The following is a 23,338-nucleotide window of genomic DNA, read 5'->3' on the forward strand; positions in this document are numbered from 1 at the left end:
TACTGCCACAATTAAACTCACCCATAATAATTACCCTTCCTTTGTTCACTAATCCAAGTTGTTTATACATTTCTTCATCACCACCTTCCAGATTTCTGATCCTATAGCAACATCCAACTAAATATGTATTCCTGTCAACATCCACGTTATTACACCACACTGCCTCATAACCGTTGCCACTATTTTCCCCTTTCATATCTACCTTATGTGGACATAATTCCCATCATCAGCAGCACTTCCTCCTCCCTTCTTGTCCTTTCTATCCTCGTGAAAAATACCATATCCTTCCACTATTTCTGTTAGAATATCATCTTTATTCAACCATGTTTCACTTATTATAATGATTTTGAAGTGATTAATTCAATCACTGAAACCATTTCATCTCCCTTATTTCTGATACTTCTGGCATTTGTAAACAAACACAGTAGTTAATTTTTAATTTAGGTCTATAACCAATCCTATCCAAGTCACTTGTTGGTTGTGATTTCCCCACCACACCTGCCCAATCACCTTTATCACCAGTTACCCCATATGTCTGCTCAGTCTGAACTTCCTCACCCATCCACATCACAAAATACTCCATCTTCATACACACATTCAATGCCACTTTCAACATCCACTCTCCCATTCCTCTCTGTCTATCCCCTTCATTTCCCTGTTCCTCTTGCATTCCTGTTCTCTGTTCATCTACACTACTACTCTTTTCACTTCCAAGTGCTTCTATCTCTTCAATACCACTCTCCTGATTTTCACTTCATCTCTTGCATACATCACACATGGTACTTCCACATACTGTGCTTCCATCCAGCAACACTTTCTCCAGTGCACTCACTCCAAAGCCATTCAAATGCAACCCATCACATCTGTATAATTTCATTCTTCTGTCAAACACATGCCATACATCCACAAACTGTACTCCCTTCTCTTCACACAGCTCCGCTAGCATACGATTCATGATTTTGGCTCTCTGGTGCAGCTCATCATTGTCATACCACAGCAACACACTGAGAGCCTTTTCCACTACACTGTTATCTTTCACTCTTCTCAATAACTTTTTGATATTCGCCTTCACATGCTCCTTATGTCCACTTAAATCATTTGTCCCCACAATCACCATTAACTTTCTTGCTAGTTTCTTCCTTATGTCCATTGCCTGAATTATCCTACTCATTCTCCCTCCTGAATAGCAGACCTTATGGACTCTGTCATTAACTAATCCTCTAATTATGGAATCTCCATATACTGCTATCCTGGAATCACTTGTCACCTCTTTTACTCTTTTTCTTTCATTCTATTCTCTTGCACACTTTCGTTAGTTTCCACTAAACATCCAACGTCACTCCGGACATTCCTCATTTCATTTTTCATTTTCAATAACTGTTTCATTAAATCTTGTATTCCAGCAATTTCACTCTCTGTCACTCCTGCTGTCTTGCCACCTCTTGTTCTGCTGCACCTTACTTCCGTTTCCCTCATTCATACTTTCTTTTGCTTCCTTATCACTAATTTTTGCTTCCATATCCTGGCATTCTTTCACTCCCTCAGTTTCACTGGCTTTCATTTCATTTCTGTTTCTTTCATTTATGCCATCTTCTGTCTTTTCAGTCTGTTTCACATTTATTGCCTTGTGATCTAATAATATATTACACTTCCTACAAATCCATACTTTTTCTCGTCTCCCGTTCATTCTCCCTCTCTCTCCACAAACACATCTCTTATGGACCTCCCAGATGAGTCTTTGACTCCATGAGGTCTTGGAGTAATAATAATTACACTCTGCCATGCATACATATCACATTCACAACATTAAATCATTTTTGAAAAGTCTATGTCATTAATTTAGGCACTTCAGTTTCGCGGTGCTCACCTAGTTGCACTAATCGACACTCATGCAGTTGATCTCGTAAGTACTGTCATTGTGTTGTATTTAAAGAAGACAATGTTTTCTTTAAATCTTTTCTTCTTTAATTCTTTAAAGTTTAACTAATAAATCACACAGAAATCATGCTAAAAATCATGCAGACACACTTTATTATTAAAAATAAATAGTACAACACTAAAATTCATGAAATATTGCCAATTATCACTCAAAATAGCACTTATCTTTCCAGAGCGCTTTCCAGCACTACACAACTTACAGTCCTCTAGTGGCCAAATTCACTGAATTTAACTGAATGTAGGACTAAACAAATTAGTCCTACCTTCCACTAGTTGAGTGAATATTCAAACAGAATATTCTCTCAACTACTGGAAGAAACAGAAACACCACTTCTATTTAAAATAAAGAATACAAATACAGTGGTGCCTTGGTTAACGACAAGTGGCTGTAAGAAGAAAATCTCTTGGTTAACGACACAGGCTTTGGTTAACGACTCTCGATTATGTGAACCTCTATCTGATCTAAAAAACCGGAATTTTCAGATCGCACTCAGCCACGTGCGGGAAGACATTGTCGAATAGAGAACAGCCACGCTGTATAGCTGTGAAGCTCAGATATGTTTGACCCATCATAGCCAGCTGTTTATGTTTTTCGTTTATTGTTTCTTTTCTTGTAGTGTACTGTGCTTTATTTTAAAATTTGTGGTTATAAATGTGTTTTATGATGAAAATGAGTATTTAAGCATTTATTTTTTGTGTTGTTCATATAGACAATAAATCGGCGGGTGCGTGCCACTGTTCGTTCGCCGTCAAAAGGCAAAATCAAATCTCATCTGTATAATAATCGTTGTATATATAAACTGCTAATCAGCGTATGTTATGGTAAGTGCTGTATCTAATATCATCACCTTATAAGCAAAATGCACTAAGCCAAAAATTGCAGGTTTCGAATTTAACTGCTAACTTTTATTTCAAAAAGTTTTTTTTTTTTGAACTTTTACTTTTATTTTCAGGTGACGATATGTTCTTTGTATCCCTTCTCTTAGTGTTGTACAATTTATAATAATACCGTATTTTGTGTATCTTTTTTTTTTATAGAGTGAATTTTTTTTTACCGTGTGACAAAATGGGTCTCAAAAAGAAAGCTAGTGAGGGGGAAAAAAACAGAAAAATTTTCTCTATTGAACAGAAGAAAGAAATAATAGCAAAACATCATGAAGGTGTGAAAGTTATGCAGCTAGCTTGAATATATGAAACCAGTCATTCTACAATATCAACCATTTTGGCTAAGAAAGAAGAGCTTATGGTAGCTAAGATTGCTAAGGGAACTTCAAGGTTGAATGTCAGAGGGCTTCTTTTTGAGCAAATGGAAAATCTATTACTAATTTGGATCAAAGAAAGAGAAATGGAGGGCGATACTACATCTCAAAATGCAATCTGTCAGAAAGCTAAACTGATTTATCAAGATTTGAAAAAGAAGACTTCGAGATCAAGTTCTGAGGTAGATGATGATGATTTCAAAGGTAGCAGAGGTTGGTTTGACAACTTTAAAAAAAGAATAGGAATTCATAGTGTGGTCAGACATGGAGAGGCAGCTAGTGCTGACAAAGCAGCAGCAGATAAATTTGTCAATAGCTTTACAAGAATTATAGAAGAAGGAGAATACCTACCTCAACCAGTCTTCAATTGCGATGAGACTGGATTATTTTGGAAGAAAATGCCCAACAGGACATTTATCACAAAAGAAGAAAAAACACTTCCTGGGCATAAACCAATGAATGATAGGTTAACATTGCTTTTAGCAGCAAATGCAAGTGGAGACTGCAAGGTAAAACCAATGTTAATCTACCACTCAGAGAATTCCCGAGCAATCAAAAAGTTCAATGTCTTTAAATCCAATCTCGGTGTTTTGTGGAAGTCTAACAGCAAAGCCTGGGTCACAAGAATAGAATTTAGAGACTGGATTCGCAAAGTGTTTGGACTAACTGTCAAAGCCTATCTTGAGCAAAACAATCTGCTTCTAAAAGCCATTTTAACCTTGGATAACGCACCTGGCCATCCAATGGGCATACAAGAAGAGCTACCAGAAGAATTAGATTTTATCAAGGTGATTTTTCTTCCTCCAAAGACTACATCTCTGATTCAACCTATGGATCAGCTGATAATTGCAAATTTTAAAAAACTACACAAGGGCACTTTTTACCAGGTGCTTTGAAATGCGTGAGGCTACCAACATAACCCTAAGAAAATTTTGGAAGGAAGAATTCAACATTGTCATAGCAATTAGGCTAATTGTAAAGGCTTGGCAAGAAGTAACAATGAAATGTATCAAAGCAGCATGGAGGAAACTGTGTCCTTCCTTTGTTAATGAAGAATTCAGATGAAGGACACAAATTGGTAAAGGATATTGTGGCAACTGCTCATGATCTTAACTTGGAAGTAGAGGAAGAAGATGTTGAAGAATTATTGGAGATGCATGACCGAGAACTGACTACTGATGAGCTAAAAGAACTTTTCAAGCAGCAGTGTGAAGAAAAGGAAATGGAAATTTCATCTGAAGATGAGGATGGAGAGAAAGAACAAATTACGACTGCTGAAATCAAAAATGTTTTGGCAAAGTGGGAGAAAGTTCAAAATGTTGCTATGAAATGGAATCCAAACAAATCTGAGGTTATCAGAACTGCAGATCTATTTAATGAAAAGTCCATGCAGTTTTTCAGAAACATTTTAAAAAAGAGGCAGAAGCAAACAACCCTAGACATGTTTTTTACAGGTCCATTTGTCAAAAAACCCCGAAGTGAGCCCAATTATCCTTCTGATGAAGATTGATAATTAAAAACTGTTTTCATGAACAATTCATTTTATTAATGTTAATTTTTTTGTAGCAAATACATATACTGTATAATTAATAAATGATATTTACCATATTTTTTATGACATTTTAAACTAGTTTTATCTGCATTTTTAATATGTACTGTGGTTGTAGGGAGGAGCCAGAACAAATTAATCGATTTTCAATTAAATCTTATGGGGAATTGTGCCTTGGATAATGACAGTTTTGGTTAACGATGGTAATCCTGGAACAGATTACCATCGTTAACCAAGGTATCACTGTACTTGCATAATAATAGAGGCACATATATTAATTAATCTTTTTAATTGGTGCTTTCCAGTTAATATAATTGGTGCTCTCTGAAAAGAAAGGCAGTTCATGATTTTTATAACAGTTTAATTCACAACACAAGATACTAATAAGAAAATATATTAAAAATATATTTACTTAATTGCTGATATTTCACTGGTTTTATACCCAGCATCTTCAGAGCACAAGCAGTTTGTCACAGTATGTAAACAGCAAAATTAGTTAATCATGGGAACAGTTTAAAATTGTAATGGACAACACAAAGAATTAATTAACAGAGCAGTCCTAATTGCCACCATCTACTATTGGATACAGAGAATAGTTGACAAGTATTATCTTAAAATGACTGTCTCCCAGATTTTTGGTAAATTCATACAGTCATACTTGTTGAAGTTTGTTTTAAAGCTGCTACTGATTCCAGAACCAATCTCTCTGACTTGTAATAATTTTTGTGTAACACTTTTGTTTTCTTCCATCTAATCCTGTGTGAGGAGGTGTCCAAAGGATGGTCTATTAGTCCTGACTTGTCATACCCTGTACTCGTGACCTAGCATACTATATATATGTATAGGGTATCCCATAATTCTTAGTGCAGTTTTGATCTTTAACTACTTCAAAAGTATCACAGTTACAGAGTTGCAATAAATATCATTTGAAAGGATAACTATTAGAATTTGTGATGCATGAATATTATTATTCCATTACATTTTTCTTTTTAGACTGGTGTGATTGCAGATGGCAAATGTTGAAGAAAAAGTCAATTGTGTCCTGTGGCTTGCTGAACGCAAGTCCAGAACAGCAGTAAGAAGAAAATTCTCTGTCCATTATAAAAAGGAGGCTATCCACAGAAATTTAATTAATAACTGGATGAAAAAATTCAGTGTAACTGGATCAATTCATGACTAACCTAGAGTTGCAATAAATATCATTTGAAAGTATAACTATTAGAATTTTTGATGCATGAATATTATTATTTCATTACATTTTTCAGGGAGGCATTCATCAAGAGAAGCGAATGTGGTCAAAATCGAAAGGGCATTTGATAACACTCCCAAGAAATCAGTGCGACGTGCTGCTGCAGAGTTAAATGTACCAAAAACCACAGTGCACAGAATTCTAACCAGATAACTCCATAAACATGCTTACAAAATTACGACTGTTCAAATGATAGAAGAAGACGATTATCATGCCAGGTTGGATTTCTGTCAACTGATGAAGACACAAATGGAAAATGACAAAGATGCTATTGACACGTTGACTTTTTCAGATGAAACAACATTCCACATAAGTGGGAAGTTAACTGTCACAATTGCCACATTTCCAGAGACTCCTCAGGAAATGTGGCAACATGAAAGAGACTCACTAAAAGTTAATGTGTGGTGCGCGGTTAGGAGGTGTTGTATAATCGGGCCATTCTTTTTCGATGAGCCTACTGTCATGGGTGAATCTTATTTAGCAATGCTTTAGAATTTTTGTTATTCCCGAATTAAAGAGAGTAAATCTATTTAATGGCCCCTGAACTTCAATTTTCTATCAATCACTCCCAGATCTCTTGACTTCAAAATTTCAAGACTTCATATTTTGCTGCATTAAACTGAAATCCCTATTAATTTGCCCACCTGTCTAGTTTATTCAAATCCTCTTGCAGGGCTTCTGCATCTGCACTATTACTAATAACAATGGTTGGTGGATGAAATGCGTTACCTGAAAATGAGTGCAGAAACTGTGAATGGAATTAAGGCAATTCAGTGATCTTTTCTGAGAATGTGGACCTCCACCACTGAATCTTTTTACTCTGTAATCAGTTATATCAGCTATTATTCAAATTGCACCTAGGAAATTTAGAATTATAATTAAAATATATTGGCATTGTCATTTTTATTAATTTAATTTAAAACAAAAAGGGAATGATTGGTATTTCAGAATTTTTTGATATATTCACCTTAAGCTATTTAATTTTTCCTTTTTTTTTTTTTTTCAGTTTATTGATGTGTTCATTGGGCTGTAGTTTTATATTCTAGGAATTAATAACATTTATTCACATAATTGAAAAAAATAAATAAAAGAATTGATACTCTAGAATTTTCTGATATATTCACTAAAATGTATTAAAAAGTGAAATAAAGTGAATTGAAGCTATTAATTTCTCTCTCTCTCTCTCTCTCTCTCTCTCTCTTTATTACTGATGATTGCAGTCATTGTATTATATTTGTATGTTCCAGTAATTAATGTCATTTTCATATTCTTATTTATGTTTTAGATGGTATCGTGCTCCCGAACTTTTATACGGCGCTTCACAGTATGATGAAGGTGTAGATCTATGGTAATCACAATAATTGAAATATTTTATATATTTGTTAATGAAATAAAATCATAATTGCTGTTGCAAAAACAAGTCAAAACTCACATCATGTTAAATTTTACAGAAAATAAATGTTTTTACAATGCTGACTAGTAGCTGCTCATGTTTTTTACATATTTAGAAGAAAATGGAGTAATTGTGATAGCCTCCCTAAACTCTCACAGTTTAGGGAGGCTATCACATGCTCATGAATATTTATAGAAAAAATATTTTCTATAAACAGTGCCTGTGAAAAAGTAATTGAAAGGGGATCCATAGCAAATGAGTTCCCTATGATAATATTTGCTATAGTAAGAGTGATGATATATCATTAATTTAAAAAAAAGTCTTTAGTTATTAGTATAAAATGAAATGACTAGTATTTTTTACATTAACACCCCAACCAGACATGACGTCTATAGACGTCCAGCAAAATCTGGATACGATTCTGTAACACCTATTGATTAACATGAATAAGAAGTGCAATTTGATCTCACTATTTCATTCACCACGGCCAGTAGAGAGGTTAAATGAGAGCTTTATTCATATTAAATATATTTTATAATCAGTGTTGTTGATAATGAAAGCTTTCAGTTTACAACTCTTAAAAATTGCCAGGATGACTTTCTTTGTTATCTTGATTTCGATTTGTCATTTTATGTTTATGACAGATAAAATGAATGAACATATGGAAAATGTTCATCCAGTTTGGTTCTCTTATCTCATCAAAAAGCTGGAAGTTGTCATGCTTCCTGCCAGTGTTTCTGGACTCTTAAAATTATATGAGCCTAATAATCTTGTAAGACTCACATTAGACTACTTTAGCTAAAGTATTGAACTCAAATTGTAAGTTATTTTAGTTTGCTGTGAACACCTACAGATGATGTTGGTTTAATCTTTTCTAATATAAAAATACACAAGACTTCATCAGTAAAATTAGAATCATTAGGCACAGATCTTGTACCTTCTCTACAATATTTAATTTTTTAGACATGCCCTTGAAGAGATCACATGATGGATTAGAAAAACATCTATTCTTCACAGAACAAAGGAAAAATATACAAAAAGAGCTAAAGAGGCAGCAGAGGTATGCATGTAGTCATTTTAGTTTCACTTAAGCTTATAAATGATCTCAAGAATTTGGTTGTCCTATCTTTTTCAACACCATTAGGAGAGAGTTTCTCTCATGAGATGCAAAAGTGATGTACAGTAACATTCATATGTTGGTTTCATATGTTTACCCTATTATAATAGTACCCTGAAATACATTGTGTGAGTGGGATATATTGTAAAGAACATGCAGCTGGTTTAACAATAGATTATTTAATGATTATCTACTTACACAATACTACACTGTGATACATATTATAAAATTATACAAAGGATCACTTGTATTTATGTAGGATCATAAATCATCCTAGAACAAAAAATAATATTAAAGCAACTGATATAACCACAAGAAATAACATATCTTAAAACCCTTTAACCTCCATGTTTCATCATATTGTAATAATTTGTTTTTTTTTCTTTTAGGCTATATAAGATGACATGTCAGACATTTTGAAAAAAATTTGAAGACACAGAGGTGCAGACCATCATCAAGTTTTTTGTGCTGCAAAAAAAGTCCACAACTGAGATTCACCAAACTTTGTGTGAGACTTTAGAGGACTGTGCCTCAGCATATGTGAATAGTTCATCTAACAGTTGCCAGATGGGTGGCCAAATTTAACACTGAGCATCCTGAGATACCAGTTGCCTCAGGTCAGGAAGACTTTCCACAGCAATCACACCTGAAAATATCAATGCAGTGCATGCCATGATTCTTGATGATAGACAAATACCAGCCAAAAGCATTGCAAAGACTCTGGGGATATTCAGGAAACGAGTTGGGATTATTATCTACCACCATCTGGACATGCAGAAGCTCTCAGCGAAGTGGGTCCCCAAATGTTTGAATGCCAACGAAAAGAGAGAACATCTGCTGTCATCTCAAGGGATTTTGGATAATTTTGAGAAACCAGGTGCAAATTTTTTTGGCTCATATTGTGACTGTTCATGAAACATGACTTCATCACTGTGACCCAGAGACCAAACAACAAATGATGGAGTGGAGACACAAAGGTTCTCCATAGCCAATGAAGTTCTGAACCCAAAAATCAGCAGGGAAGGTTCTTGCCATTGTATTTTGGGATATGGGTGGTGTAATCCTTACAAGTAACTCAAAATAGGTAAAACTATTACAGCAGCAGCAGTTTATTCAACAGATGTGAAGGAGGTACTGAAGGAAAAAATACTGCAGGAAACTGAGTAGAGGCACATTGCTTTTGTAGGACAACACACCTGCTCATACTGCTCGTGAAACTCAACAGACAATACATAACTTGGGCTTTCAATATCTGTCTCACCCACCCTATTCACCAGAACTGGACCCATCAGACTATTCATATTTCCAAATTTAAAGAAACACTTGAAAGAAAAAAATTTACCACAGATGATGAAGTCATATCTGCAGCTGAGGACTGGTTTGTGCAACAAGGAAAATAATTTTTTCTCAGAGGATTACAAATGATGCAGCAGAGTTGTAACAAGTGTTACAACTTTGCTGGGGAATGTGTAGAATAATGGGTAAGTTATTAAGTCCTACCTTAATTCCTTCATGGTGATTATTACATCTTTTCAGCACACTTTTGTAATATCATTTCTGCATTATATATCATCTGTGTCATATGTCATTTTATAATTTCTATGACATTATTATTAAAATATGTCATCATCATTAATGTTTGCTGATGATGCGAAGATAGGCAGGGCAATCAGGGATGCTACTTATATTCAGCAATTACAAAATGATTTGAATAGACTAGAAATCTGGGCAAACGAAAATGGTTATCAGTTTAATGTTAGTAAGTGTAAAGTTATGCACTTTGGCGTGATAGAGATCCAGCGGCATATTATATTAGCAGGGTTATGCTACAAGAAACTGAAGAGGCAAGGGATCTTGGTGAATTGGTGGATAAGAATTTAAAGTTCAAAGGTCACATAGCAAAAGTTGCAAATACAACTCAGAGGATAATTTCTATGCTGAAGCGAACCTTGACATGTAAGGATAAGGAAGTAATTTTGCCCCTTTATAAGGCTTTGATAAGACCACACTTGGATTACTGTGTGCAGATTTGGTCTCCTGGGTTCCACGGGGATAAAGAAGCTGTGGAAAGGGTGCAAAGAAGAGTTACAAAGATTATATCCGGATTATGGGATTTAGATTATGAGGACAGATTGCGAGTATGTTGATTACAGACAGGAGAAAGAGGGGGTGATATGATAGAGGTCTATAAACTTTATAAACTTTTAAATGGTTGTTATAGCATTTCAAATGATGAAATTTTTCATTATATGGAAGGCGGGGAGAGAACACGGGGGCATCCATGGAATTTAATGTTATTCTCAGTCAAGAAAGGGGTAAGAGCTAGGTTTTTCTCTCAGAGAGCAGTGAGTGGGTGGAATAATTTGCCCTTATGGGTAGTGAGTGCATCTAGTGTAAATGAATTTAAGGGAAGGTATAATAGCTGGGTTGGATAATTTACAGCCTCCCTTGAAGAGTCCTTGACTCCCTGGAGGTCTCAGATAATAATAATAATAATAATCACATTCCTGACATTATACCCTCAGGAGATGTACAGGATCTTATGATAGTACAACATGAACAGTTACATCATTACTAACTTCATATCAACAATTTTCCTCCAGATTAGCCTGTTATCTGTCAATATTGTATTATTATCAGATCTTATATTTCTGCCTTCTAAGGCACTTTATTGTATCAGTCAATCTACATCTTGGTCTTTCTATGGGTCTTTTCCTGCCATCGTTGCAAAAAACACTTGTTTAACTAATCTCTCCTTTCCCATCCTGTTTAAGTGTCCATACCACCTGAGATTAGCTCTGCTAACACATTCCATGTCTAGTTCTTTCCTAATATCCTCATTTTTAAAATGATACTGACATTGATGCCATCCGTTTTCGGTCTCCTAATCTTTCTCAGGATTCTCATATCTGTGGTCTCTAGTCTTCGATCAAGAGTTTTATATCTAACCCAGCTCTCAGATCCATAAGTTAAAATTGGTTTGAACACTATCTTGTATACAGCTAATTTATTCAGTTGACTTCCCACCATACCTGCTTTGCTAATTCTGTTGTCTATTTTCAAATTTATTTTGCCATCTTAACAAAAAAATTGTGCCTGAAGAGCTGAAATGTTTTACTTGTTCTATAAGTTTTTCATTGAGGATGCAGTTGATGTTTTCAGTGTTTCTCTATTTTCATTTTTTTTGTCTTTTTAATGCTAATTTTCATACCAAATTTATTACAGCAGGTATTCAGTTTGGTCAGGGAATCCTGCAGATTTGTCCTAGATTTATTTAGGAGTATAACATCATCTGCATAAAGTAAAGAGCTGAGATTAATATATCCAATTTTGATATCTGTCAGCCTGGCCAAGATTATTGGGATCACTGAGACGTGGTTTATGGAAGATGATATAATAACAGGAATAGAAGTAGCAGAGTACATCATTTTTTGGCAGGATAGGAGGGGGAAAACGTTGTGGTGGAGTACTGCTTATGATAAGTGATGACTTATGTCCTCTAAGAGTGGAGGGTTTGGAAGGAAGTGACACTAATGGTTTTGAAAGCATATGGTGTGAGGTAGAGGGGGGGGCAAGACAGGATATTTAGTGTGGTGTTGTTACAAGCCAAGGAGTACAGAGGGTGGGGAGCAGGAGATGTTTAGGCAGTTGAGCTTGGCAAGTGCAAGAAGAATGATTGTTATGGGAGATTTTAACTACAGCAGAATAAGTTGGAAAGAGGAAAATGAATGTAGTGATAAGGGAATGGAATTTCTAGAATTCTTGAGAGAACAAATGTCTTAGGTAACATGTAATAGAGGGAACAAGCGGTTCAAGAGTTTTGGATTTGGTCATAGCATCAGAAGAGCTGATAATAACTAAGATGACATTTCTTCCCCCCAGTTGAAGAGAGTGACCATGTGGTTTTGACATGGGAGATGAATAGACATGCAGGAGTATCAAAGAAAAGGGAACGTATGTGGAATTACAGGGTGTTCGGGATAAATTTGACAGTTTCGTAAGGAAAAAGAAAATCTTCTTTGTATCTATTAAATTTAATGAATTGACAAAAAACATTACAGGCAGAGTTAATTACAATACTATCAACAAGATTTACTCAAAATAACCACCATTAGCATCGATCACAGCTTCAATTCTGCTTCGGAACCTCGAACAAGCTGATGCTACAGTCTCCCTGGGAAGGGCCGCAAAAACTGTTTTAATTTTATCCATTAACTGGGCTTTTGTATTACTGGAAGTGCGATTGGTGTCTTTTTCAACTGCGCCCCATACAAAATAATCCATGGGGTTAAGGTCTGGGGAGTTTGGAGGCCAAACATTTGGACTGGTGAAGTCGTAGAAATTTTCAGACAACCATTTTTGACTTTTCCCAGAGGTGTGGCAAGGGGCCGAATCCTGCTGCCATACATACGGCCTACCATTGGCTACCCTTGTTATCCAGGGCTTGACTACAGTTAGCAACTCCACGAACAAAGCCCGAATTCCAATGCCAGGGTTCTTCAACACCTGTTCCTGCAGATTTGCGAGGAATTCTGCTGTACGAACGCAATCAGATCGTCTGCTAGGGATCTTTCTTCTTGCTACATCCTCGTAGTCACCATTGCAAGTCTCTAGTTCATGCCTGATTGTTTTTACTGTATTCAGGGAGCATTGGGCAGCAGTCGTAATATCCTTATTTTGATGGCGGGCACGAATCATCATGATACAAGTTATTCTCTTCCATGATTCAGGTGGGTTCCAGCTATCCATCCTTTCTGACATCTTGTATATGAATGAAGAAGGGTCCAAACTTTTAAATGAAGAGAAGTGTGTGTTAATACATGTAACTTACGGAAAAATATAATTAATTATAAATATGTCAAATTTATCCCGAACACCCTGTATAAGGCAGGTGATTATAATAGTCTTAGATATCAACTTGGGGCAGTTCCATGGAGGGCAGAATTGGATGCCAGGATATCATTAGTGCTTGGGAAATGGTGAAGGAATATTTGTTAGCAGCAAAAGTAAGCTGTATTCCATGAGTCAAGAAGCAGACACAATTTGGTGTAAAGTGGATGACAAACAATATCAAACAAGTGAAACAGGAACTGCAGGTGAATGAAGAATATAAAACTCAGGCCAGGAGAGTGACTAGTATGGTGAGGAAGGCAAAACTGGAATATGAGAAGAGATTGGTACTAAGATTCAATGAAAATCCTAGGGAAATTTTTAGCTATATGGCCAGTAGGAGGAGAAATGATTGTGGAAGAATGACATTATGAGATAAAAATGGGAATAGAGTGATGACTGATGCAGAGGACATAGTGGAGTTGTTTAATGAACACTTTATTGGAGTTTTCATCCTGGAGAAGAAGGTTTTAATACTAGAGGTGTAGGGCAGGTTCGAGGTTTAGATCTGCAAGAGGTGAGTGCATTCCAAATACTGAGTACTCTGGATGTCAGTAAAGCAGTGTGTCTGAATGGTATTTCACCATGGGTTTTGAGAGAATGTGCTAAACAGATGACTGCTCCTTTGACCTGGCTTTTCAATGAAAGTCTGGCTATGGGAAAGATACCCAAGGAATGGAAGGAAGGTAAGATAGTGCCATTGCATAAGGGCAGTAGCAGACTGGATGTTTCTAATTATAGGCCAGTTTGTGTGTCATCAGTAGTTGTTAAGGTCTTGGAGAAATTAGTGAGGGACTATATACAGCATTCGACAGATGAGGATAATGTTATCTGTGAGAATCAACATGGATTTGTTAAGGGGTGCTCTTGCTTTAGTAATATGACTGCCTTTTATAATAGTGACAAGAGAAGTTGATGAGGGAAAGGCATACACTGCTATTTTTTTGGATTTTGCAAACCCATTTGACAGGTTGCCACATGTTATAAGCTGATGTTTAAGTTACAGCAAATGGGTTTAGATTTCAGGTTATTCAACCGGATTCAGGATTGGATGTCTGATAGGTATCAGAGGGTTGTGTATGGTGGGGCAGTATCAAGGAGGCAGAAGATTACAAGTGCGGTTCAACAGGGCTCGGTACTGGGACCTGTATTGTTTAATCTTTATATCAATGACATTGTCAATGGATTGTAAGGGGATATTCAGTTGTTTGCAGATGATGTGAAGCTGGGAAGGGTTATTAGTAATAGTACAAATGTGGTTGCCCTGCAAGAGAATTTGAATAAACTAGACAGATGGGCAAATGAATGGGGTTTTTTGGTTTAATGCAGTAAAATGTAAAGTCTTGAAGTTTGGGAACCATTAATGGGAGGCTGCATACTTGATTGGAGGAGCTGTACTGGAGGAAGAACGAGGAGACAAGAGATCTAAGGGTGATGATCGATAGAAAACTGAAAATCAGGGGGCATATTGCAAAGGTGGTAAAGGTAACCCAGAGGATTACTGCAATACTGAGAAGGATGCTGACCTGCAGAGATAGAAGAGTTATCATTCCTTTGTATAAGACCCTGGTTAGATTACACTTAAACTGTTGTTCTAAAATTTGTTCCTCAAGATTTGAAGGGGATTAATTAACTTTGGAAAGGATGCAGAGGCAGATATCAAAGATGGTTTCAGGACTGTACAATGTTAATTATAAGGATCGGCTGAGGGAATGATGTGGACTGCAGAGTTTGGTAGATAGAAGGAGGAGAGATGATATGATTGAGACTTTTAAACTATTGAGAGGCAGTGACAGGATGGATGCTAGGGAGTTCTTTCACTTAGTGGAGCAGCGGGAAGGAGTGATGACAAGGGACCATCTCTGGAAAGTATGAAAAGAAGCTGTGAGCAAGAGGGTGAGGAGTGGTTTCTTTGCGTGGAGGGTGGTGGAACCGTGGAATGCATTGTCTGATGGAGTGTTGAGAGCAAGAACGGTCAGTGAATTCTAGGAGTGGTATGATAGACTTTGTGTGTCCTAGGAAGGACCTCCGCCGATATGTCTCTTGACTCCATGGAGACCTGAATAATAATAATGATAATACTGCTTTTCTTCATAATGTGATCCATATAGATGATGAATAACAGTGGAGATAATGTACATCCTTGTCACACATGTGACTTAATATCAAACCATCTTCCTGTACCTCCTTCATTTCTAACCGCTGATTTGCAACTCAAATAGAGATTAAGTATTGTTTGATATAATGTCCCATTTCCACCATATAACTGAAGCATTTTGAACAGCTTTTCTCTTGGTACTTTGTCATTTGCCTTTTCCAGAACAACAAAACTTAAATACAGATCCTTTATATTCCCATGATTTCTCAGCTATTTGCCGTAAAGTGAAAATCTGATCTTAATAACCTCTGTTCGGGCTAAACTCAGCTTGTTCTTCTCCACAGTTTTTCTTTGCCATTTCTCAAGAATACTTGCCTAAATGTTACCAAGAATGTTCAGCAGAGAAATTCTTCTATAATTCTCACATTCAGCTTTATTCCCATTTTTATAGGTGTTTACTATAAGGACTCTATTCGAATTATCTGGGATTCAACCCAATTACCAGGCCTTCTGAATTTTGCAGTGTAACCACTGTAATGCTCGTACTTTTATACCTCCATAATTTAGCATATCTAGTCAAATATCATCATCTACTCCAACTGCATTCCCACATTTTAGATTTGTGATAGCTTTTTCTACTTTAAGCACAGATATATATTCCAGATGGCATTCCTGTTGAGTGTTTTCTACCACCATGCTGCCACAACTTTTTAATTTAGCAATCTTTCAAAGTAATTACTCCATACATCAAGAATATCTTTATTCTCAGTTTTCATGTCCCCTTTGTAATCTCTAATTTCTTTTACGGTATTTTTTCTTCCATTTCTGAGCTTTTCAATAGCCTCCAGAATATTTTGCCACCTTCCTGATATTTATTTTCAATGTTCTTATTAAAGTCTTCCCATTAATTTTGTTTAGCTAATTTTACACAGTGCTTTGCTTTCTTACATTTTTCTCTGTATTTCCTAAGAACACAAGCTGACTTACTTGCCAGGAATGTTCGATATGCTTTCTTCTTTTCCTTGACTGTCTCTTTAACTTCCTGAATCCACCATGACATTCTGATTTTTCTATCCTTACATATTACCTCACTACATTCTTCTATGGCTGGATCAAAGTTTTCTTTAAGGTTTGCCACTGAATCTCCAAGGTTTTTTTCTTGTTTTCAAACTCTTTCAGTTTTTCTTGAATAATGTTTGTGTATTTGAGTCTACAGTTCACATCTGATTTCTGTTCAACTTTGATTCATTTCAAAACTTTCTTATACACCTTTTCAATATGGAGTTCAATTTTATCTTGCTCAATACTAAATGATGATCACTTCCAATTTCAAATCCTTTGTATACTCTTGTGTCCTCAACCAGTGAGAAAAACATTTGTCAACAATAACCTAGTCAATAAGACTTTTCTTATTCCTTGCATTTTCTCTCCATGTGAATTTGTGCACATTTTTATGTTCGAACATGGTGTTAGTAATAACTATTCCATGTTCTGAGCAGAAATTAGCAGGTACTTACCATTATTATTAGCTTTGCTCTTTTCTCCAAATTTTTCCAAAACATTATATGTCTGGTAATCATTTCCTACTCTGCTGCTTAGGTCTGAAACAAGGACCAACTTTTCCTTTTTATTGTGTCAGATGTCTTCTCTAATGCCTCAAAAAATTCCTTCTTCGTTATTAAAACCTTCTGTGGGACCATAAGCACAAATAAGTCTCATTGTTCAGTTTTCCCATTCTGATATTAGCCCACATCACTTTAAATATTGATTTAAATATTGGAAGTGATCACTATTTAGTTTTGAGCAGGATAAAATTGAATTTCATATTGAAAAAAAAAAAACATGTAAAAAGTTTTAAAGCGAATAAAAGTTGAGCAGCTCTTAGATATAAACTGCAGACTAAGATACACAAACATTATTCAAGAAAAAAGGAAAGAGTTTGAGAATAGGAACCAAACCTTGGAGATTCAGTTGCAAGCCCTAAAAAAACATTGATTGGTTCAGACAGAGGGGGCATGCAGTGAGGTTGTCTGTAAGGATAAAAAAATCAGAACTCCATGGTGGAGACACAGGAAGTTAAAGAGGCAGTGAAGGAAAAGAAGAAACATATCGAAAGTTCCTGGTGAATAGGTCAGCTTGTGCTCTTAGAGAATACAGAAACAAATGCATGAAAGTTAAACACTGTGTAAAACTAGCTAAACAAAAGTCACGGGAAGACTTTCATAAGAACATAGAAAATAAATATCAGGAAGGTGGCAAAATATTCTGAACCATTGAAAAAGCTTAGGAATAGAGGAAAGAGTGCTGTAAAAGGAGTTAGAGATGATGAAGGTGACATGAAAACTGCAGAAAAGGATATCCTTGGTGTATGGTGTAATTACTTCAAAAAATTGCTAAATGAAACAAGCAGTGATAAAAAAAAAAACACTGAACAGGCATGCAATCAGGAATACATATCCGTACTTGAAGTAGAAGCCATCAAAAGCCTGAAATGTGGAAAGGCAGCAAGAGTAGATGATATTCAACCAGAAATGCTAAAGTATGGAGGTATAAAAGTCTTACAGTGGCTGCCCTGCATAGTTCAGAAGGCCTGGAGAGAGGGACTAATTCCAGATGATCAGAGTAGAGCTCTCATAGTACTCATATACAAAAGGATGAAATAAAATTGAATGTGAGAATTACAGAGCTATTTCCCTACTGTGTGTTCCTGGTAAGATTTATGCAAGTATATTTGAGAAGGATTGTGGAAAGGAAACTTGGTGAAGTACATGCTGGATTCAGGCCTGATTAAGACTGTCAGGATTAGATTTTCACTTTATGAAGGAAAGCGGTATTAAACCTGATATCAAAATTGAAGATGTTAATGTCTTCTCTTTACGTTTTGCTGATGATGTTATACTTTTAAATAAATCCAGTACAAGTCTTCTAAATTGAATAACTGTTGTAATAAATTTGGTATGAAAATTGACAGTAGCAAGACAAAGAGAATGAAAATAGGCAGAAACATTGAAATTATCAAATGTATTGTGAATGAATCTATAGAACAAATAAAAAATTTCAGCTACTTATCATTTTTAGCGAAGATGGTAAATTAAATATGGAAATCGACAACAGAATCAGCAAAGCTGGTATTGTAGGAAGTCAACTGAATAAATTTATATGGAATAAGAGAGAAATTAGTCAAAACACTAAATTATCTGTATACAAGACAGTGTTCAAACCAATTTAACTTATGGATCTGAGAGCTGGGTTAGAAATAAAACACTTGACCAAAGACTAGAGACCACAGATATGAGAGCTCTGAGAAAGATTAGGTGCTTGAACAGATGCAATATCATATTAAAAACAAGGATAATAGGAAAGAACTTGACACTATTAGAATCCAGGAATGTGTTAACAGAGCTAATCTCAGGTGGTATGGTCACTTAAAAAGAATGGGAGAGGAAAGATTAGCAAAACAAGCATTCTATGCCAGGTTGGTAGCAAAAAGACCTAGAGGGAAACCAAGATATAGGTGAATTAATAGAGTAAAAAGTGCCTTGGAAGACAGAAATATAAGATCTGATAATGTTGGGGTCTTGACAGTTAACAGATTGATTTTGAGGAAAATTGTTGATACTAAGTTAGTAATGTGAGTTCTTCATGTAGTACTATCATAATATCCTGTACACCCCTTGAGGATACATGTCAGGAATTTGATGATGATGACTTTAAATATTAAAATATGTTGGAAAATAGTAAAACATATTAGAAAATGTTAATATTATAATATTGATATATTAATATCAGTATTTTAAAATATAAAATTGATTAATATTAATCAATTTTATATTTTAAAATTTGATATGAAAATTGATTTAATATCAATTTTTATTAATATTAAATTTTTATTACCATTAAATTATTCATTAAAATACTGATCTTAATGCCTAATATACTAATATTTTACTTTATGCATTATAAAGTATTATCAGAGTTGGAACAGGAAGGATTTCACTTAATTCAGTTGCACATGGTCAGTTACAATAAACAAGATATTAGAAAGGTCATGCTTGTGCTGTTATGATGTTTAGACTTGAAAAAGATCCATAATGAAGTTGTTGCCCATAGTAAAGTCTGAAATAGACCATCTGTAAGACAGTGGTTGAAATGAGTAATTGCGAATTAAAGATTTTTTAAAATAGATAAATGTAAGTAATTATAAATTCATTTATTTTCGGTTATTAAATTTTGTAATCTAGTATGTAGAGCAGTGGCAGCCCATGAAGTTTAGTGGGGGTGCTGCCTATACAAAATAATTAAAAAAAATTTTTTTTTCCTAATCAGTAACCAGTTTATTAATAAATTGGTTATTAATTAAGAAAAAAAGAATTTTTTAAAAATTATTTTGTATAGGCAGCACCCCACCCCCACACACACACTTTAAACTTCACGGGCCGCCACTGATGTAGAGTCACATACTAGCAGTAAGTCATCTTTTAACCTTTTTTTTAATGTTTTTTTTTTTTGCATTTCCTGCTATTTACACTTTTTTCCATCGGGAAAGTCTAAAAAAGGGGTTTTACTGTATATATAATTCCTTATTCATACATAAATGAATGATGATGATTGTATTACTTATCAACTTATCCAAATGTCTGCAGGAAAAGGGAAATTGGCTTGCAATTTGATGCTAGAACCAACCACATAGTGTGTGCATACATGGTGTCATGTCATGTCATGTCATGTCCCACAGCTCCTGACTGAACAATATTCCTGTTCAGTCTACACCTGGAGGCATATGCACCAAGAGATCTTCCATTATAATACTCCATAGTTAGTCTACATACTGTCCTTCAGGAAAGTAGACATCGGGAGTAGTATTCATGATCTTTTCAAAAAATGTGGGTGATGCTGAACCATCCTTTTGGAAAATGAAGCTGTAAAATTGCTTTATTGCTGAAAAAATTTTTGTTTAGGTTGTTTTCTATGTGTTTGTTCCACTGTAAACATTATAATGTTTAACTTTTTTTAATTATAATAATGGTTTGTAATGTTCTGAAACTGTAATTTATATGCACAAAATCTAGTATGAACAATACTCTTTGAAATTTTTAACTGACAACCAACTTGCCAAATAAAATGTTTGGCTATGGTTAAATGTCTGGTTATTTTATTCACTAAGAATCTTGATAACTGCCTGGCTTCTGCCATGGAAACACACCTTTGAAATTTGTAACTGACAACCTACTTGCCAAATAAAATGTTTGGCTTGGTTAAATGCCTGGTTATTTCACTCACTAAGAATCTTGATAACCCTGGCTTCTACCATGGAAACACACACATGCATGCGTGCATGTATGCATGCACACACACACACACGCATGCACACACGCACTACCCTATGTAATATAAACTGTTACATTTTGTTTTATTTCTTTCCATTATGATTTGCTGATTGATATAGCATATATAAAGCTCTCAAAATTATTTATTCTGTTTACAGGGCTGTTGGGTGTATATTTGGAGAAATGCTTAATAAGTTCCCATTGTTCAGAGTAAGTAACAATAAAATGCCATTTTTAATGCAAGAGAGTATTTAATTCACTAGTAAATATGAATGAATATTTTCACTCATAGTATCTGTTGAAAATAGTTATTGAAAGTATTGATAGTTATTCAGTGGATTGCAGGGGGATATTCCGTTGTTTGCAGATGATGTGAAGCTGGGAAGGGTTATTAGTAATAGTGCTGATGTGGCAGCCCTGCAAGAGAATTTGAATAAACTAGACAGATATGAATGGGTGTCAGTTTAATGCAGCAAAATGTAGGTCTTGAAGTTTGGGATACATCGATGGGAGGCCGCATACTCGATTGGAGGATCTGTACTGGAGGAAGTAGGGGAGATGAGAGATCTGAGGGTTATGATTGATAGAAACTTGAAATTCAGGGAACATATTGCAAAGGTGGTGAAGGTCTTGGCCGGAAAATTTGCTGTAAACATTTTCGCCATAGAAAAATTCAGCACAAACATTTATGCGTAAAACATTTTCGCCATAAAACATTTTGCATTAATTTTTAAATAATCAATGGATGATAAAGGGTATTAGAAAATCAATAATCTGTTGTAAGTTAATTCTGATTTGCTAGGAAGCAAACCAATAAGCCGCCATGGAATCCTTAGGGGTCTCATGCCAGTCCCAATCTTGGATAAAGGAGGAGGATCAGTCAGATGAGTGTCGATGCTCTGACCATAAAGAAAAAACACGATTGTTATCTAATGCCTATGCAATCAACAGCTACAACATGCCGGCTCGGACGTCACCCAGATCAACAAGGTCCACGATACCAATCGAGTGATTGGGGGGGGGGGGGGGTTGGATCGAAAAGTGGGATATCGAAAAGAAACAGGTAAACTGAAACTAACAGAACTATTATCAGTAAGAACATGGAATGTACGGACACTTTGGATGTCAGGAAAACTAGAATTACTTCAAGAGGAAATGAAGAGATATCGGTGTAATATACTAGGACTGGCAGAGTTGCAATGGACATCAGCAGGAAAGATAAATAGATGCAAAGTCATATGGTCATAGCATGATGCCAAGCATGAAGCAGGAGTTGGTTTCCTTCTTAACAAAAAAGCTAGAAAGGTACTGTTAGGCTACAAACCAGTCAATGAATGAATCATAGCAGCAAGATTTCAAGCAAAACCATTTAATATATCAATAGTCCAGATATATGCACCCACATGACAGCACAGATGAGGATATTGACTTATTTTACAAAGATCTGACAGAGACAATAGAAACAATACCAAAGCAAGATGTACTAATTATTGAAGGAGATTAGAATGCCAAAGTCGGAATATATAATGATGGTTGGGAAAGAGTCATAGGAAAATATGGTTTCAGAGAAAGAAATGAACTAGGTGAAAAAATGTTATAATTTGCTGTGGACCATGAGATGATGATCTGTAACACAAGATTCCAGCAAAAAGAGTGTAGAAAATGGATGTGGCGATCAAATGATGGAAAAACCAATAACTTGATTGATATGATTAGAGGAGAAACTTCAAAGTGTTGACAAAGAAAAAAATTCGAATCTAAGAGTGAAAGGAGTAATGAAGGCGATAGAAGATGCAGTTGAAGAAGCAGTACCAGAAGAAGAGAAGATCAAGAAACACTGAAGTTAGTACAGGAGAAAAGAATGTTGAAGATAAGAAGGGATACATCAGAACAAATAGAAGAGCAATATAGAAGAAAGTGTAATGAGGTGGAAAAAAAAAGCAGTCATCCAGATAAGATGAAATGGTTAGAAGTCCAATGCAATAATATAGAACAGTACTATGGAGAGTATAAAACTAGGAAGGTGTACAAAATGATTAGAACCATTAATAGAAGGTGGCAACCAAAACAGACCACAGTTAAAGATGAAAAAGGCAAAGTATTGATGAATAAAGATAAAATTGTACAGGAATGGACAAGATACTGTAGTGAGTTATATAAAAAAAAAAAAAAAAAAACTAGATTTAGATAGCGTTGGGAAACTGACTGAAGAATTGCAGCAGATATCACCACCAAGTAATGAGTATGATATGGTATTGCAGACCTCGTTAATCTGGGCAATGTTCGAACCAGCATGTCATAGATTGTACAGGCATTAGATAACAATCGTGTTTTTTCTTTACGGTCAGAGCATCGACACTCATCTGACCGACCCTCCTCCTTTAACCAGGCTTGGGACTGGCATGAGATACCCCTAAGGATTCTATGGCAGTTTTTTGGTTTGCTTCCTGGCAAATCAGAATTAACATACAGCAGATTATTCAGTGCCTTAAAGGACTTAAGTTCATCATTAGATCCC

The 23,338-nt window shown here is 35.5% G+C and overlaps 1 protein-coding gene across 9 annotated transcripts in view; it reads left to right on the forward strand.

Moving 5' to 3' along the window:
- The window catches only part of LOC150102349 (cyclin-dependent kinase 20-like), a 162,187-nt gene that overhangs the window by 109,744 nt on the left and 29,105 nt on the right, over positions 1-23,338 (forward strand). For all 9 annotated transcript variants that reach the window (XM_090399289.1, XM_090399288.1, XM_090399290.1 and 6 more), the window contains 2 exons: positions 7,281-7,343; positions 20,979-21,030. In XM_090399289.1, the coding sequence (XP_090255415.1) occupies positions 7,281-7,343; positions 20,979-21,030 (115 nt within the window). The remainder of the gene's footprint in view (positions 1-7,280; positions 7,344-20,978; positions 21,031-23,338) is intronic.

Source organism: Typopeltis vanoorti, chromosome 10 (genome assembly GCF_054136105.1).
Source record: "Typopeltis vanoorti isolate ZY-2024b chromosome 10, IOZ_Tvanoo_1.0, whole genome shotgun sequence".
NCBI classification, from domain to species: domain Eukaryota; kingdom Metazoa; phylum Arthropoda; class Arachnida; order Uropygi; family Thelyphonidae; genus Typopeltis; species Typopeltis vanoorti.